At 38.1% G+C, this 16839-nt stretch overlaps 2 protein-coding genes across 2 annotated transcripts in view; one reads left to right on the top strand and one right to left on the bottom strand.

The window, feature by feature from the left end:
* CCDC41 (coiled-coil domain containing 41) overlaps positions 1-8587 on the top strand; it is a 122362-nt gene extending 113775 nt beyond the window's left edge. The window contains exons 13-15 of the mRNA XM_006871810.1: positions 2033-2136; positions 3565-3754; positions 8483-8587. Coding sequence (XP_006871872.1) covers positions 2033-2136; positions 3565-3754; positions 8483-8587 — 399 coding nt within the window. The remainder of the gene's footprint in view (positions 1-2032; positions 2137-3564; positions 3755-8482) is intronic.
* A 3196-nt stretch (positions 8588-11783) lies between these two features.
* The window catches only part of PLXNC1 (plexin C1), a 239895-nt gene continuing 234839 nt past the window's right edge, over positions 11784-16839 (bottom strand). Inside the window, exons 29-31 of the mRNA XM_006871793.1 lie at positions 13462-13602; positions 13302-13376; positions 11784-12164 (exon numbers count right to left, since the gene is read on the bottom strand). Of these exons, the coding sequence (XP_006871855.1) occupies positions 12060-12164; positions 13302-13376; positions 13462-13602 (321 nt within the window). The 3' untranslated portion in view covers positions 11784-12059. The remainder of the gene's footprint in view (positions 12165-13301; positions 13377-13461; positions 13603-16839) is intronic.

Here is a 16839-nt window from a genome sequence, read left to right as displayed (position 1 = left end):
GAAAAAGAGGAAGACCCCCAACGAGATGGATCAGCCAGGTGGCATCATTGATGGACTCAAGTGTGGCAGCGGTATTGAGGTTGGCCCAGGATCAGACATTGTTTCGTTCTTCTGTGCATGGTGTCGCTATGAGTTGGTTCCGACTCGATGGCACCTGACAACAACGACGACAACAACATGACCCACTTTTGGAAATACACTCAAGAGAAATGAGTATTTCTGTCCCTCAAAAGTCATGTTCATGAAACATTCATAATGGCCCCAAACTGTATACAATTCAGATTTCATCCGTACAAAAACAGATAAATTATGATATAGTCATAATTTACAGTGAAAATGATATCATAATGAACAAGGACTACTGTGACAGCTATAACATGACTTTTAGACATTTAGATATAGTTTTAGGGGGGAAAAAACAGATATAAAAGAGTAATACCACATCATTTCTATTATACGGATGAATGGATGGAGATACAGACACGTAAAAGAAGCTAACAGACATGTTGACGGTTCGACCCCACAAGCTGCTATACAGAAAAAAGATGTGACACTCTGCTTTCACAAAGATTTAAAATCCAGAAAACTCCTCTGTTCTGTATGGTTGCTTTGAGTCTGAATTGACTTGACAGCAATGTGTTTGGTTTTTTAATTACCTGTAAATGGATACATATGGTGATAAAGGTCAGAAGAGTGGTTCCTTTCCAGGGTGTATGGGAGAAGCACAGTGGAGCCTTCTGCGTGCTGCTGCAAGGTGTGGAGCAATGGGAAGCATGTGATGGAATGGCCTTAGCAGTATCATTTTTAGTAGTCCCAAATGGAAATAGCCCAAATGACCCTTAACCATGGACTGGGTTACTGTGCTAAATTATATAATGTTCATAAGTGGACTACCATCTGTAACAGTGAATGAAACATAGTTGTAAGCAATGACATGAAGAAATCTTACAAACATAATACTAAGTAAAAGAAAATAGCCACTTGTACAAGTATATACTATGATTCAATTTATATGAAATTCAAAAATAAGCAAAAGCTAGCTCGAGCTTTAGAAGTCAATTCGTTACTCTTTCTGACGGGGTCTGTTTGAGCTGAAGGGTAGAGATGCTTTGGGCATGACAGTATTCTTATTGAGAATACTGCAAAGTGTTTGAACTGCAAGGTCGGTGGTTTAAGCTCACCAGCTGCTCCTTGGAAACCCTATACAGGGTTGCTATGGGTTGGAATCGACTTGATGGCACTTCACAACAACAACAACAACAGGCAATTACACCAGCGTGTGCCTGTGGTTTTCCATTGAATTTTACATTTATGTTCCATAAACCTGTTATACATCAGTAAAAAAGGGGAAAATATCCACAAGTTTTTATAGCTACTAAATAAGTTCTAACATTGTAGGTATTTTCTTGTTAACAAACAAAACCAATAAACTGTTTATAAAACTGAAAAAAACATTTTTTTTTGTCCTACATAAACTTTTTGCATTATACGTAGATTTTTTCCCCCTCACTATTTAATGAAACCACACCATGTTTGTTTTAAGAAAAATTTTCCCTTTGTGTAGAGTTTTCTCTTTCCCTTATTAATATTTAGAAATTGAGCTGCATCCAAAAATCTTACCTTTCTGATCCTTTAATTCAGTAGCAATTTATTAATGCAAGCAAGCTTTTAATTTTGAATTTTTGTTCATTTATTTTCAACCCATGATACCTTCTGTGAAAATTAAGAGCTTGTGATTTCATATCAGGTATCTTCTCAGATATGTTACTTGTAGCAATTTAGTCACTGTGACCAGTTTTATGGTTTGGCGTAAATACTAATTCAGTTTGTCACATTGAAGATAGGAGGTATGTCTGTGCTTTATTGTCTTTGCAGTTTTCAATTACAGTTAGACCTACTAATCTTTTCTAAATAATAAATACTCATTTCTAAATAAAGGATTTTTGGAGAGTCAAATATTCACTCTATTATTTTGTTCAAATAAGATACTATGTTCAAATAAGATATATGCTCATTTTAATTGTTTTTCTAGAGAAAATCTCTTCATGAAAACAAATTGAAGAGACTTCAGGAAAAAGTAGAAGTTTTGGATGCAAAGAGAGAAGAATTGGAAACAGAAAATCAGGTGTTGAATAGGTAATGTTTTATGTCTATAGACATCCATATGCTTATTTTGATGTTATAAAACTTTCTTAGTATAATACACATTATATTTTCTTTTTAACTATGTACTGTGTTTTAAAAAATTCTAAATCTGTTTGATACCCCTAACTCCATTATTCATTTCTGTCTCCCTTCTTCAGACGGAATGTTCTTCACACCAAAATATTACTAGATTTGCCAGGTGTTTGTGTTGTGCTTAGGACTGATAGGAGAGATCAGCATGCACAGGAGCTTGCTTTGGTACCCAGGAGTGGTACAAAATTCTTGCTGCTGAGACATCAAAACAGCTGCAGCTGTTGCATAGAGCTTTAAATTGTAGCTTTGAATCAAAGATCAGATTTTGGTTACACCATGTGGAAATATTATTGGGCTATAGCTTTGGCTTTTGCAGAGACATCCAAGCACGGCCAATAATCAGCACTGGTATCCTTTTTTAAGTGGAGAAGAGTTACCATATTTAGTCAGGTGTTTTTTTTAAGTTACATATTTCTCAAAGGATTGAAAGAATCATTAGTTGCATTTATAACACATTTGATTCCAGTTAATAAAAAAAAAATCTTTTCAGATTCAGCTAATTAGTGGTAGCCTTCAGCACTTTAGGTCTTCAAGTACTGTTATAGAAATTGTCTGTTATATTAAGAAGTGATGTTTTATGATGTACACTGGGTATAAATGTTACCAAAATGTCAACAGCTGTTTCTTAGAACAGAAGCTTCTAGACTGTGGAATTAATGCCAACTATGTAATACTCTGTTCCAAAGCACATTCATTCTAAACACCAAATTCTAAAACAACGTCAACTTACTTACCTTTTCCATTAATTCTAATTGATATTGAAATATCACTTCAAGATTGGGCAGCTATGGCACAGAACATGGTAAACTTCGAGTAATTGTTGTGTTAGGACCAATTAGATGATCTGTTAAAGGCTTACAAGTTAGCTTGTTTTTCCAGCTCATTTTTCTAAAGTTGGGTAACTTCCCCTTTTCAATTTCCCTTTTTTACATTTTAAAAATTAGGTTGAGCCATATGAACTTATATATGACAGTAGTTCTTCCATAAAAGTGGCAATTTCATAAGGTACAGCCTAGTGTTTTCTGTATTTCCATTTGTTTCCTTCTGTAAGATAAAGGGTGTCTTTCTTGGTTTCAAGAGCACAAATGAAACTTTTGAGTAAGGTGATAACTGGCATTGTTAATGGTAACATATGATTATGATGCAATGTCAGATTTCTGTTTATCCTTTAGGGTAATGGGAATTTTACCTATCTATATATAGATAAAATTTCTAATTTAGAAATTAATTTCTCTCATTAAAAATTATATTCTGTGAACCATACTTCTCTTCTGTCCAGTATAACTATATTAAAGAAGAGTAACATGATTTTTTTCCCCTTTTAAGACAAAATGTTCCAATCGAAGAATATACAAGGATTCAAAAAAGACTAAAGGATATACAGAGAAGGCATAATGAATTTCGCAGTTTAATTTTGGTTCCTAACATGCCTCCGACAGCATCTATCCATCCTGTTAGCCTTCAGTCATCAAACATGATTCCAGGCATGGAACTCTCCTTTCCTCCTCATCTTCAGGTATGTATATTTATGTTAGGGGAAAAAGGTAGGCAAACATTTCTGTAGGTTTTTACCTGTTTAAATAAAAAGTTAAAAAGCCTGTGAATGATCAGTACTCAGAATTAGCTATCAAAGTAACTTATTCCAATTAAGCCCAGTCAGTTTTAACTTTTCCCTTTCATTGACCAGAGAAATCTTTTAGTGATGGTGCCAAGAGTAGAATACTCAGTTGGCCAATAGAAAAGAAGAAACTTAATTCTTCCTGAATAACCGAGTTTGTAGCTCACTCATGTACCATTGAGTATTTACTAGTACCAGGTACTGTTTTTTATCTAATCCTAATGAAAGGATTGGAGGAAGACTCATTAACAGCCTGCGATATGCAGATGATACAACCTTGATCGCTGAAAGTGAAGAGGACTTGAAACATTTACTTATGAAGATTAAAGAGCACAGTCTTTGATATGGATTACATCTCAATGTCAAGAAAACAAAAATCCTCACCACTGGACCAATAAATAACATTCTTATCAATGGGGAAAAGATTGAAGTTGTCAAGGACTTCATTCTTCTTGGATCAACTATCAACACTCGCGGAAGCAGCAGTCAAGAGATCAGACGAAGTATTGCATTAGGCAAATCTGCTGCACAGGAACTTTTTAAAGTATTGAAGAGCAGAGATGTCAGCTTGAGGACTAAGGTGCACCTGACCCAGGCCATGGTGTTTTCAATAGCCTCATATGGATGTGAAAGCTGGACAGTGATTAAGGAGGATCGTAGAAGAATTGATGCCTTTGAGTTGTGGTGTTGGAGGAGAATACTGAAAGTGCCATGGACTGCCAAAAGAACCAATAGATCTGTTTTGGAAGAAGTGCAGCCAGAGTGCTCCTTGGAGGCCAGGATGACAAAGCTTCGTCTCTCCTACTTTGGACATATTGTCTGGAGGAAACAGTTGCTGGAGAAGGATGTTATGCTGGGTAAGGTGGAGGATCAGAGAAAAAGAGGAAGACCCCTAATGAGATGGATTGGCCAGGTAGCATCATTGATGGACTCAAGTGTGGCAGCGGTAGTGAGGTTGGCCCAGGATCGGACATTGTCTCGTTCTGCTGTGCATGGGGTCGCTATGAGTCGGTTCCAACTCGATGGCATATGACAACAACAACAATGAAAAATGGTTTAAGGCACCAGTTATTATTATTCTTAACTTGCACATGATAGAATTTTGCAAGACTAGGGACTTCATTGCAAATACCTTTTTCTTAAAAACATAAAAGATGATTATACACATGAATTTCACTACATAGAATACACAGAAATCAAATTGACTAAATCTGTGGAAAGAAATGATGGAAAAAGCTCCATATCAGTAGCCAAAAAAAAGGCCAGGGGCAGATTGTGGAGCTTACCATCAATTGACCATATGCAAGCTCAGGCCAAAGTTGAAGAAAATTTAAGCAAACCCTAAGAGCCAAAATATGACTTTTAACATACCTTACCTGAATTTGGAGATCATCTCAAAAACAGATTTGATACATTAGACACTAATGACTGAAAGCCAGAAGACTTGTGGATGACATCAAAAACATCATACAGGAAAAAAGCAAAATGTCATTCAGAAGACAAGAAAAATATGATCAAAATGACTGTCAGAAGAGAGTTGGAATCTTGCTCTCTAGTGTAGAGATAATAAAGTAAATGGAAGAAATGAAGAGGTAAATTAACTGAACATGGAATTTCAAAGGGCAGCCCAAGAAGACAAAGTCAAATATTAAAATGAAATGTGCAAAGATCTGGAAACTAAAAAGGAAAGACACACTTAGCGTTTCTCAAGCTGATGGAACTGAGGATCAAACTGAAGCCTTGACTTGCAATACTAAAGGATTCTCTGGACAAAATATTGAATGATGGAGAAAGCATCCAAAGAAGATGGAAGGAATACACAGAGTCACTGTACCAAAAAGAAATGGTCTATGTTCAGCCATTTCAAGGGATAGCATATGATGAAGAGCCAGTGGTCCTGAAGGAAGAAGTCCAAAGTACATTGAAGCCACTGGCAAAGAACAAAGCACTGGGAATTGATGGAACACAAATTGAAATCTTTCAACAAACTGGTGCAGCACTGGAGGCACTCACTCATATATGCCCAACAATTTGAAAGACAACTGCCTGACTAGTTGACTGGAAGAGATCCATATTTGTGCCCATTCCTAAGAGAAGTGACCTGACGGTAAAGCAGAACTCGTGAGACGATATCATTGATATCCCATGTGAAGAGCTCTGGCAGTGTAGTGGTTATGAACCGGGCTGCAAACCTTAAATAAGGTCAGCAGTTCAAAACTACCAGCTGTTCCGTGGGAGAAAGATGAGGCTTGTTGCTCCCGTAAATATTTACAGCCTCGGAAACCCTGTACAGGGTCGCTATGAGTTGGAACGACTTCATGGCACATTACCACCACCAATACAAAAACAGTTATAATCATATATTGACAGGGAACTTCCAGAGGTTCAAGCCAGATTCAGACAAGAACGTGGAATGAGGGATATCATTGCTGACGTCAGATGGATCTTGGCTGAAAGCAGAGAAAACCAGAAAGATGTTTGTTGTTGTTGTATGCCATAGCGTCAGTTCTAACTCATAGCGACCCTATATTGGGTTTCTGAGGAGCGGCTGGTGAGCTTGTACCACTGACCTTGCAATCCAGCACATTAACCCACAGCACCACATCAGGACTCCAGAAAGATGTTTACTTATACTTAATTGGCTACGCAAAGGCTTTTGTTCATGACAAGCTATGGACAAAACCTTAGAAATTAGTATTCCGGAATACTTGTTCATGCTAATGAGGAACCTGTACATAGACCAAGAGGCAGTCATTTAAACAGAACAGAACATGGGGACCCTGAATGGTGTAAAATCTGAAAAGTATATGCCAGGGTTGTATTCTTTCACCATACTTATTCAATCTATATGCTAAGCAAATAATCTGATAAGCATGGCATCAGGATAGAAGACTTAGTAACAATTTGTGATATGCAGATAATACAACCTTGCTTGCTGAAAGTTGAGAAGAATTAAAATAGATACTGATGAAGATCAAAGACCACAGTGTTCAGTATGCATTGCACCACAATGTAAAGAAAACAAAAATTCTCACATTGGAACCAATAAACATCAAGATAAATGGAGAAAATATTGAAGTTGTCGAAGACTTACTTCATTTTGCTCAGCTCCACCATCAATACTCATGGAAGCAGCAGTCAAGAAATTAAATGACAAGTTACATTACGCAACTCTGCTGCATAAAAGCTCTTTAAAGTGTTGAAGAAACAAAGATGTTAGGGGACTAAAGTGTGCCTGACTCTACCATGGTATTTTTAATTTCCTCATATGCATGTGAAAGTTAGACATTTAATAATGATGACCACACAAGAATTGATGCATTTGAGTTATGGTGTTGGAGAAGAATATTAAAGGCACCATGGATTGCCAGAAGAACAAACTAAAGTATGTTGGAAGAAGTGCAAACAGAATGTTCCTTAGAAACCAAGATGGCCAGACTTTGTCTGTCATACATGGGACATATTGTCAGGAGGGACCAGTCCCTGGAGAAGAAGAATATCATGCTTGGTAAAGTGGAGGGACAGTGAAAGAGAGGGAGACCCCTAACGAGATGGATTGGCACAGTGGCAGCAACAGTAGACTCAGGTGTACCAGGAATTGTGAGGATGTTGCAGGACTGGGTGATGTTTCATTCTGGTGTATCTTGGGTTGTTGTGGGTTGGAATCGACTAGATGGCACTTAACAACAGCAATTTATACATGAGGGAACTGAGTTGGAGAGGTGAAGTGACTTGCATAAGGCCAGAGGTAATAACAGAGCCCTGGTGGTGTAATAGTTAAGCCTTTGTTAACTGAGAGGTTAGTGAGTGGTTCAAACCCAGCTAGTGACTTTCTGAAAGATCTGGCAATCAGTTCAAGAAAACTTTATTGATTTTAAGTGTCCTTGAGTCAATTCTGACTCACGGCAATCTTGTATAGGGTGTCCGAAGAGAGGCTGGTGGGTGGGTTTGATCTGCCTACCTTTCAGTTAGCAGTCCTATGCTTACCCTACAGTGCTGTAGCTGAGAAATCCTTATGGAGTTCTACTCTGCCACATGGGGTTGCTGTGACTTGAAATTAACTCAGTGCCTAACAACATGGCTAGTAAGTGAAAGAGTTGAGTTTCAAACCTAAATCTGTGTGATTCCAAAATCCGATCTCATTCTACTATATCAGTAAACTGAAATATTGAAGGAATCAAATTGATGGAATGATTTTTAGAAGATAGACTATTAATAAGTAATTGCATTTTATAATAATGTAAGCCCTGAAGATTTAGTCACTAAGTGCATTGTTTATAATATGTTCCTGTTAAACTCCAGTTCTGTCAGACAGCTGCAGTAGAAGCACACCTGGGCCTCACATTAGCATTTTCTAAATCACTCCCTGAATGAATTTTTCTGCTAGGAAAAAAAAAAAGAAAAAGACTGACTCTGTAATGCTTAAGGTTAGAACCTAAGGCAGCAGAGAAGTGAGGACTGCTTAGTGGTCTAGCCCATGCTGCTCTGTTCTTAAACTGCTAAAACGCTCATTGTTTGCTTGCCAGATGTTGCAGGTCTATATGAAAGAGGCTGTCTGAGGCTGCTGCTTAAGTTACTTTTCCTTAGTTTTTCTTTTAGTAATTTGTGCTTTCTTCACATTTCAAGGAGGAACAACATCAAAGGGAACTCTCTTTACTGCGTAAAAGACTAGAAGAACTGGAAACAACACAAAGAAAACAGCTAGAGGAACTTGGATCTCCTGGGGACTGATGGTCTTAGAGAAAAGACAGATCAGAAGTGGTGAAAGCAGTGACTCAGTAAAGCTTTACTGTATGTGGCATCTAGATACTTCATTACTGTTTGCCAAAACGCTTGCATGTGCCTCGAGGAAAGGTACCAACTCCTATACTGTATTTCATTAGTTTGGGATTTTAAGATACTAATGGCAAATGAAGCATTAAGAGAAATTATTTCAGAGATAAAGTATTTATTGACTTTTTACTTTTTTTGGCATTTTGCCTAAAATGTGCCCATGATGAATTCCCTCTGCTTCATCCTTGAGATGTCTGGCATAGTAGGGGCAACAAACATCCTCTGGTTTACTGTATATACAGAGGAGTTATAAACCTCTAGTTCTCGAAAAAAAATGACAATTTAAAAAGTCAGCTTAAAAAATAAAATAAGTTATCTAAATATATGTTCATTACAAAAAGATACCTTTTCTAAAACCTGTGTGCACTTAATTTATTATAGAGCTTAATAAATATTTTTCTACCTAAACTATATCGTCTTATGCTTAATTTCACCTTGACGATACATATTTAGCAATGTGTGGATTTCATTGAGTTTGGCTTTGAGTTAGAATTAATAGAAAAAAGTGATGTTCAAATAGTTTAATCCTTTTGGTGTAGTAAAAGAAGGGGGGGGGGCATTGATTATAAAACTTGAACTCAGAAGGTTTCCTATACAAGTTGGTATTTAAATTTGTGTTCTGTTATGTTGATTCTAACCAAATAATGACCAGTGTTTTAGTTCTGCACATCCCCAAGCATGCCATTATGTACTTTTTTTCCATTGTGCCCCTACCAGAAGCTTTTCATGTAACGTCTTTTAGAGGAATTCTGCTGGAGTAATTCATGTCAACAAGGCAAAGCTCAAGCCTGCCAAACTGAGTGGAAGAGTCATTACCCAGAAGTCTTTGAGACTGGAATGTATTTGAACTGCCCTTAGCATCAGTTAGCAAGAAACTAGCTTTAGATTTATTTAATGTAGATCTGCTTATTCATAAACAGTATACAGTGGCATCTTGCTTCTGGGAAATAATTAGTTTTCATGCAGACACTTAGAATTAAAAAACAACAACTATTGCTTGAAATTGAAAGCAAGCAAGAAAAAAAGACAGAGTCCACGGTTACATCAAAATGTTTATTTTTGGATATAGACATTTAAAACATTCATCTCCAAGAACAGCTTCAATCAAGTATACAATAAGAAAAAGACTTCAAATCCTAACACAGAAAAGGTAACCAAATAATTTTTAAATGCTGCTGTAGACACTAGTGTTAGAAAAAAAAGTTTATAAATGAATCGTTTTGCACCAAAAAAATATGCAAAGAAACTTGAAAATAGAAATTGTTTGCCATTTGTTTCTCTGGTTACTGTTTTATATGGACCCAGTGACTGATTGTCCTCAGCACACATCTGATTTGGCCATTTTCTGGGTTTGGCTAATATGATCCAAACTGTGGATCTAGATCGTGCTTTTCACTGGAGGATTGACAAACACGCTACATACATTAGTGAATCTTGACACCACCTCAGTGAGGTAGGTTAGAAATATTATACAGAAATCGAGGCACAAAGAGGTTAAGTGACTTGTCCAAAGTTCCCAACAGCACAGTCCGTGGAAGAGCAAGTAGTTCTCCACACAGGACTTGTGTGTCAGTGGGCTGGACAGGGACATCCTCATCTGTAGCATTTAGTAAATACTTAAATAAAGCTGTAGCTGATCCTTTGAGTTTTCTTATTTCTTAGCATTTCTGTACCCTAAAGAAGGGAACATCTTGGGCAACTCTCCTACCCTTGGCTCTCAACTTTGCTGCTAGGGTTCACTTAGGAGCTCCTTCACACCTTTCATGACTGTAGCAGCCTTCGATGGGGCCAGACCTCTCAACTTCAGACTTATAAGGAACCTATTTGGTAGTATTTTTTGAGGTGTGTCCATTGGACAGACAATGGTCAAAAGCAACAGGGTTGGGAAGGTGCCTCTCAGGGCAGTAACTGTGTCTTTAATGATCCGCTGGTTGAGGTGTCACCTTCCTCACTTTTTATCAGATACTGGGGAGCAAAAAAAATTCATCTAAGATTTCATGTTTAAATCCAGATGTTACATACAGTATTGGTAAATGACTTTAAGGAATGTGTGATCAATGTTTTGCTTGCTATTTGGAAAAAACGTATTTCCTAGATGGAGAATTTGGAGCACCAAGGGTACAAGGTGCCACAGAAAAGCTTGAAAGAGTTGGCAGTTAGGCTTTTTACTTCTTTCTGGTTTCATAAAAGGAAAACACAGTGGTATGAAAATTGGTCATGAGCAGCAAAAATTCAGGAATAAAAAAATCAGCAATAAAAAGACTACAGAAAAGGGAATTCTTTTAAAAAGAAAGGCATGAATAAAGTGGGTGGTTTTAATTCTTTCTCCTGTGAGGAATACTTTCAAAAAGTACAGAGTAAGACTAAGATACCAAGTTGTATACTAATATTTTCAGGCCTTGAGCCTTAAATATATATATTTATATATAATACTCCAGTGTGAACAGCAATTTCATGAAATGCAAAATGTATTTTTTTTTTAAACCACACACTAGTATTTATAACCACAGGGTTCACTTGAAATCTAAAGCAAGGAGACACCAGTCTAGATATGTAGAATTGTAAGAGTGAGCTACTTGTTCACAGAGCGTTCCATAAACTGCTAGTGAGGTTTTTCTCTGAAACAGTACTCACAATCAAATAGTTAGTATAAAAAAAAAATAATAATAAAGTGGAGAAAGACAAAAGGGCATCTTTGCATTGGAGGAAAGTATACATTGTCTCCTTGCTTTAGCGCGCCTTGGTGAAATGGAGGTGAGTGTGATGGAGTGCAGTTGGTGACCACTGAAAAACACGAGCCCTTTCAACAATGTTGCAACACTGTTAGTTTTTGGTTTAAAAACACACACACACACACACACACTCACGAATGCTAAGTGTACACACTACCAAATTCTGCGGTCAGCTTTTCCAAGAACTACTGGGGTAAGTTTCAATGCTGTGAATCCTCGAGGTTGCCCTAGCACCCCACCTTGTTTCCAAATGACTCATTTCACCTTTTGTGTTGAGCACTGGCAGTGTCCCCTTTCTGCAGAGGTGCAGTGTAGTCACACGTGCATCTAGCTGTAGCTTTCAAACAAAACCACTTGTATTATTGTGCTTAAGCGGAGACTGTAGTTAACAATATTGACACGTGCTTACTGGCCCTGTATTCTCTGCAACACCCACTTCGACTCTATTTACAGAAGGGTTCCCACAGGCACAATGTTTGGTCTGCTTTCTAAAAGCTGTGCATGTACCTGGTCTCTTACAAAGACAGTGGAGCCTATGTGCAAACTGAAAAACTGAACGACACAGAGTAACCCAAGCAGCCATTTTGCTCCCAAGTCTTCGGAAGAACTTTGCCAGATTAAGCCAGGCCCCAGAGTGCTTACATCCACTTGCATTTCTTCTTTTCATCAAATAAGACTTTTACATGCAAGAGTTGTTTCTGAGCTTCTTCCAGCCCTCGTTCTCTTTCTAGTTTATTTAGAATCTGTTGACAATTAGAACAGTTATTTTAGAGATTGTGGCTTTAGCATTAAACTGGTTTGCTTTTTTGTTTTTAAATTTTGTTTTGTTTTGTTTTTTTGCATTCCTGATGCTGTGAGCGGTAAAATCTGTATGAAACAGATGCCAACATTTTCTCCGATCATTTACGTACTCACTTTGCAAGTTGTTTTGCTAAGTCATTATCACAGGATCAACAACACTTTGGCTTAAAATAGAAGCTCACAAGAAATACCAACTATTTGCTTACAAATATGGGGCCAGACTTCAAGGCCCTGCTTTATGCATTGTGTCACAGCCATTCCAAGCACAGCAAGCATTCCTGGGCAGCCAACATGCAAGCAAGTATGAATATTTCTCCTTCAGTGCAGCAAGCAGGGGCATCTTGGTAAGAGATGAACATTTCCCTCCCCCACCCCTCCCCTCCTGTGCAGTGTAGTCCCTCATCTCCTCTCCCCTCCCCAGTGCTTCCCTTGTTGCCCCTAACCCCTGGAAAGAGGGATGCTTATCATGTGGAAGGAACTCATTTCCTCTACCCTACCTGAGCGCTTCACTTGATCTTCAAGTAGCAAATGGAATGGGTGAGCTATTCTCACCACTGACATGGATAGCCTGTCCCAGCATGACTGAGCGGGGGGGAATCAGGGAAGGGGGGGATTAACATATATTTGGAAACAGTGCATCTGATCAATGTGTCTGTGTGAATTCCCAAAGAAAAAAAAAATCCAGATTTAGGAGAATTAATCATAAAGGAGAATGGTTTATTGAAATCTTTTCTTAAGTCATATAACTGTTGAATACAGAATCTTAGCTTTCATTTTAGCAGATTACAATCCAGCATAAGCTGGTCCCATTTAATAGGACAACTATTTACTCATCCAAGTTAATTTGAGTCAGTGTGGCTATAGGCCACATGAACTCAAACGTAAATTCAGGCTCCTCCAAAGGTAGGCAGCATGATAAAACTCGCAGGGGCAGCCAGGGACAGGTGCTGGCTTAATGCCAAGATCCTGGCTGTTTGGGATGCCAGAGCAGTCCTGTGACCCATAGAATGCTATACCCAAATCCCTGGGATTGATTCATAGATAGGAAAAAAAAAAAAAGCTTTAATTTGAAATCTTACCTCATCAAAATACTTTAGGATGTATTTGTAGATTTCTGTCAAGGCCACTTCTTCATTAAATTCATTTTCATGTTTCTTAAATAAAGAAAGGCTTGTTGAGAAATTCTGTTTCTCTTAAATAAGTAACCCAATATAAGTTAAGTCTGTTTTCTAATGGTACCTTAGATTCCTGAGTTAAGAATTCTTCCATTTCTGATGATGACAATGGAGGCAAATCCCTGATTGCTTTATAATAAGATTTGACTTCCTCTTTATAGGTTGGGATATCCTTGGCATAGAGAAGTTTATTTGTTGGTGCTTCCTGGGGGTGAAAAAAAGCAACCATGGCAAAAACATGAAAGGGAATGTATAACAGTAGCAATGTACCTGAGCCTCCACCACCAGTATTGTTTCCTGGTAACGAGGTTCCATACAGCAGGCCTTCTTCAGTGTTGTTGACTGAATGACTGACTGCCATCTTTATAGTTCTGGTGACTCACTGTTATTTTCAGGCAGATTAAATGCTAATATATTCTGCCTTCTTATAAAAGAACTAAAATTATTATTTTTACATGATTCTGAGTTACTGTAACAATGGAACTTGTCTCAATCATAGTTCATTACTAATGGTTGTAAAAAGCCTGAATTAAAACATTTGCTCTCATCCTCACCCACCAGTGAATTTTGGCATTTCTAAAAGACTTGATTGTAGGTCTGATTGAGCCCTTTATATAACTATGAAACTGGTAACTAATCAGCAGTGGCAGAGTTTTCTGCTTGCTCCTTTTGTTTCATTAGACTAAAGATCTTCCAGTTTTCTCAAGGAAACACATGGTCATTGGTATTGGTGGCTCTGGTGTCTAATTTGGCTTACATCTTCAGAAAGTTGTAATGTTTTTGTGTAATTATAATAGTGATGATAAAAAAATAAGTGAAAATTTAATTTAAAAAATTATTTTTCAGACAAAAACTTCAAATCAGGGGTGTAAAGATGGTGGAGTAGTCTCTGCAACAAAACCTGGGAGCAAGTGAAGCAGGTACTGGTGGGGATCCTAGAACCTTGAGCTTCAGTGCAGAGGGCTGAGGGTGGATTGAGTGCCCATTGGAAGAGGAATCCCAATGGGAGCAGTGAGAGAGAAGAAAAATGGGAGTGGGGTGGCTCTCAGCTGCCTGGAATAGTGCAGCCATGTTGAGCTTCTCTGAATGGCTGCTGATGGAGTGGCCTGCATGCACAGGACACAACTGAAGGTTGGTGGCAAGGGGGTATGGTTCTCCCTTGTCCTGTGCACTCCTGGTAGCCTGGGGTGTGTCCAGTCCCTGCCCTTACCAACAGAGCAGCCAGTGCACTTTCTCCCATGCAGCTCTGCTCTACCTGGAGTCAGGCACTGGGTAGTGCCACTCTGTTTCTGGAGGAGCGTGAACCTATCCTGAACTATGCCTCATAGCCAGCGAACAAAGAACTGCCAGTCTCTGTCACATCCAGCATGTGGTGAGTGCCTGAGAACACACCAACGCACAATCACTAAACTAAATACTCAGAGAGAACACACAATTTCAGCTTACACTAAGAAACAAGACAAAGTGCCTCAAACAAGTGACCCAAATACAGAATCAGAAGATAGTCTATCAGAAATGGTACCAGAACTATGAAAAATGTAAAAGAATGATATTTAGGTACCTTCAATTGGTTGAGATAAAATTGAGGAGAGCCAAGATAACACAGAAAAAACTTTAGGAAAATATTACAAGACCAAATGAGACAAAGTATATGAAAAATTGGAAACCATACAAAAACAACAATTAGAAAGCTAGAAGATTAATATTAAGATTTTAGAAATAGTACATTGAATGGGCAAAGAAGTAGAACTGAAACAATGGAAGGTTGAATTACTGAGCTTGAAAACTATATTCATCTGTTAGAGGAGAAAGAATTTAAAACTCCAAAGAAAAGTCTATTTATATGGGACACTATCAAGAAGAAGAATATATGAGAGCAGCTTGGGAAAAATGAAAAGTTACATACAAGGGACAGCTAAAAAAGACCACAAAGGCAAGAAGACAATGGGTTGACAGAGTTTTGTATATGAAAGAAAAAAAATGGCCAACCCAAGAATCATACCCAGCAAAATTGTCAAATATGATGGAGAAATTAAGACATTTTCCAGATAAACAAAATTTAAAAGAATATGCGAAAACCAGACCAAAACATACTAGAGGAAGTTCTTTGGACAGAGTACCAACAACAGCAGGTAACAACCTGAGACTAACATACATGACAGTATCACCCAGCATACAACTGTCACGTCCGTTCCGACTCATAGCGCCCTGAACAGGGTTTCTGAGGAGCGGGTGGTGAGTTTGAATAGCCAACCTACAGTGCCACACCGAAACACCAACCAGATATACAAGTATTCAAAGTAAAACAAACCTACAGAATTGAAAGTAAGGATCTAAAGATACCAGTTGTAACAACAACAAAACCATAATGTAAAGAGTAAATAATGTAATTTACAGAACTTCTAAATGAAGTGGAAATCAAATAGATGTCAAGAAAAAATAAACTTGGTGTGGTGCTATGGGTTAATGCACCAGACTGCAAAGCCGTTTGAACTGCAAGATAGATGGTTCAAGCTCACCAGCTGCTCCTTGGAAACCCTAAACAGGGTCGCTATGGGTCGGAACCGACTCGACGAGACTTCACAACAACAACCCTAAAACTAGATCAAACCTTACTCCTAGCCCTAACCATAACTCTGAAACTACATGAAGTCCTAGGTCTAGACGGAACCACAGTTGTGTCTCATTGCATTTCAAAGTATCTCAAGTGGAACCAATGACTTCAATCTTTCTAAAAGCAGGGTTCGGGAACCCTTTTTCATTCAGTTAACAGTCAGGCACTATGGTAGACACTGAGTATATAAAGATAAAAGAGACCAGTACCTGATTCTAAAAAGGTGACGATTTGGTTGGGAAGTAAAAGTTAAGAGAATGTGGTCTAAGTGCTTAGTAAGAGGATGTAGAGTAAAGGTAAAGACTGTGGTGGTGGTTCCAACTCAAAGGAACTCTGTATAGGGTTTCCAAGGCTGTCAATCTTTACAGGAGCAGAAAGCCTCATCTTTCTCCTGCAGAAGAGCTGGTAGTTTCAGACTACTGACCTTGAGCTTAGCAGCTCGATTCATAACCACTATGCTACCAGAGCTCCTTAAAGATAAAGACTGCATAGTTGGGATCATAATTCTGCTACATTGTGTGATTTTAGGCAAGATTTGTAACCACTCAGAACATCCATTTCCTTACCTATAAAATGAAAGTAATAACTACTTTATCTGGTTCTTGGGGGATTAATTGAAATATACAATGACAGTAATCGATCAACCATTTTAACTATGAATAAACAGATGTCTTTCACTGTACTGGGTGCTAAGAGGAAGGGAAGGTTCAGAGTAGGTATATTTAAACTGATCTAAGCCTGGACCACTTCTGGTATGCATTCAGAAATCATCATTGTTGGTGTTCATTGTGTGTTTGGGCAAAGTAATAAAGCTGGAGCACAGAGTGT

Source organism: Chrysochloris asiatica, unplaced genomic scaffold (assembly GCF_000296735.1).
Source record: "Chrysochloris asiatica unplaced genomic scaffold, ChrAsi1.0 scaffold00174, whole genome shotgun sequence".
Taxonomy (NCBI): Eukaryota; Metazoa; Chordata; class Mammalia; order Afrosoricida; family Chrysochloridae; genus Chrysochloris; species Chrysochloris asiatica.
Note: the sequence above shows the minus strand (reverse complement) of the source record. Positions and strands in the feature narration are given on the sequence as shown.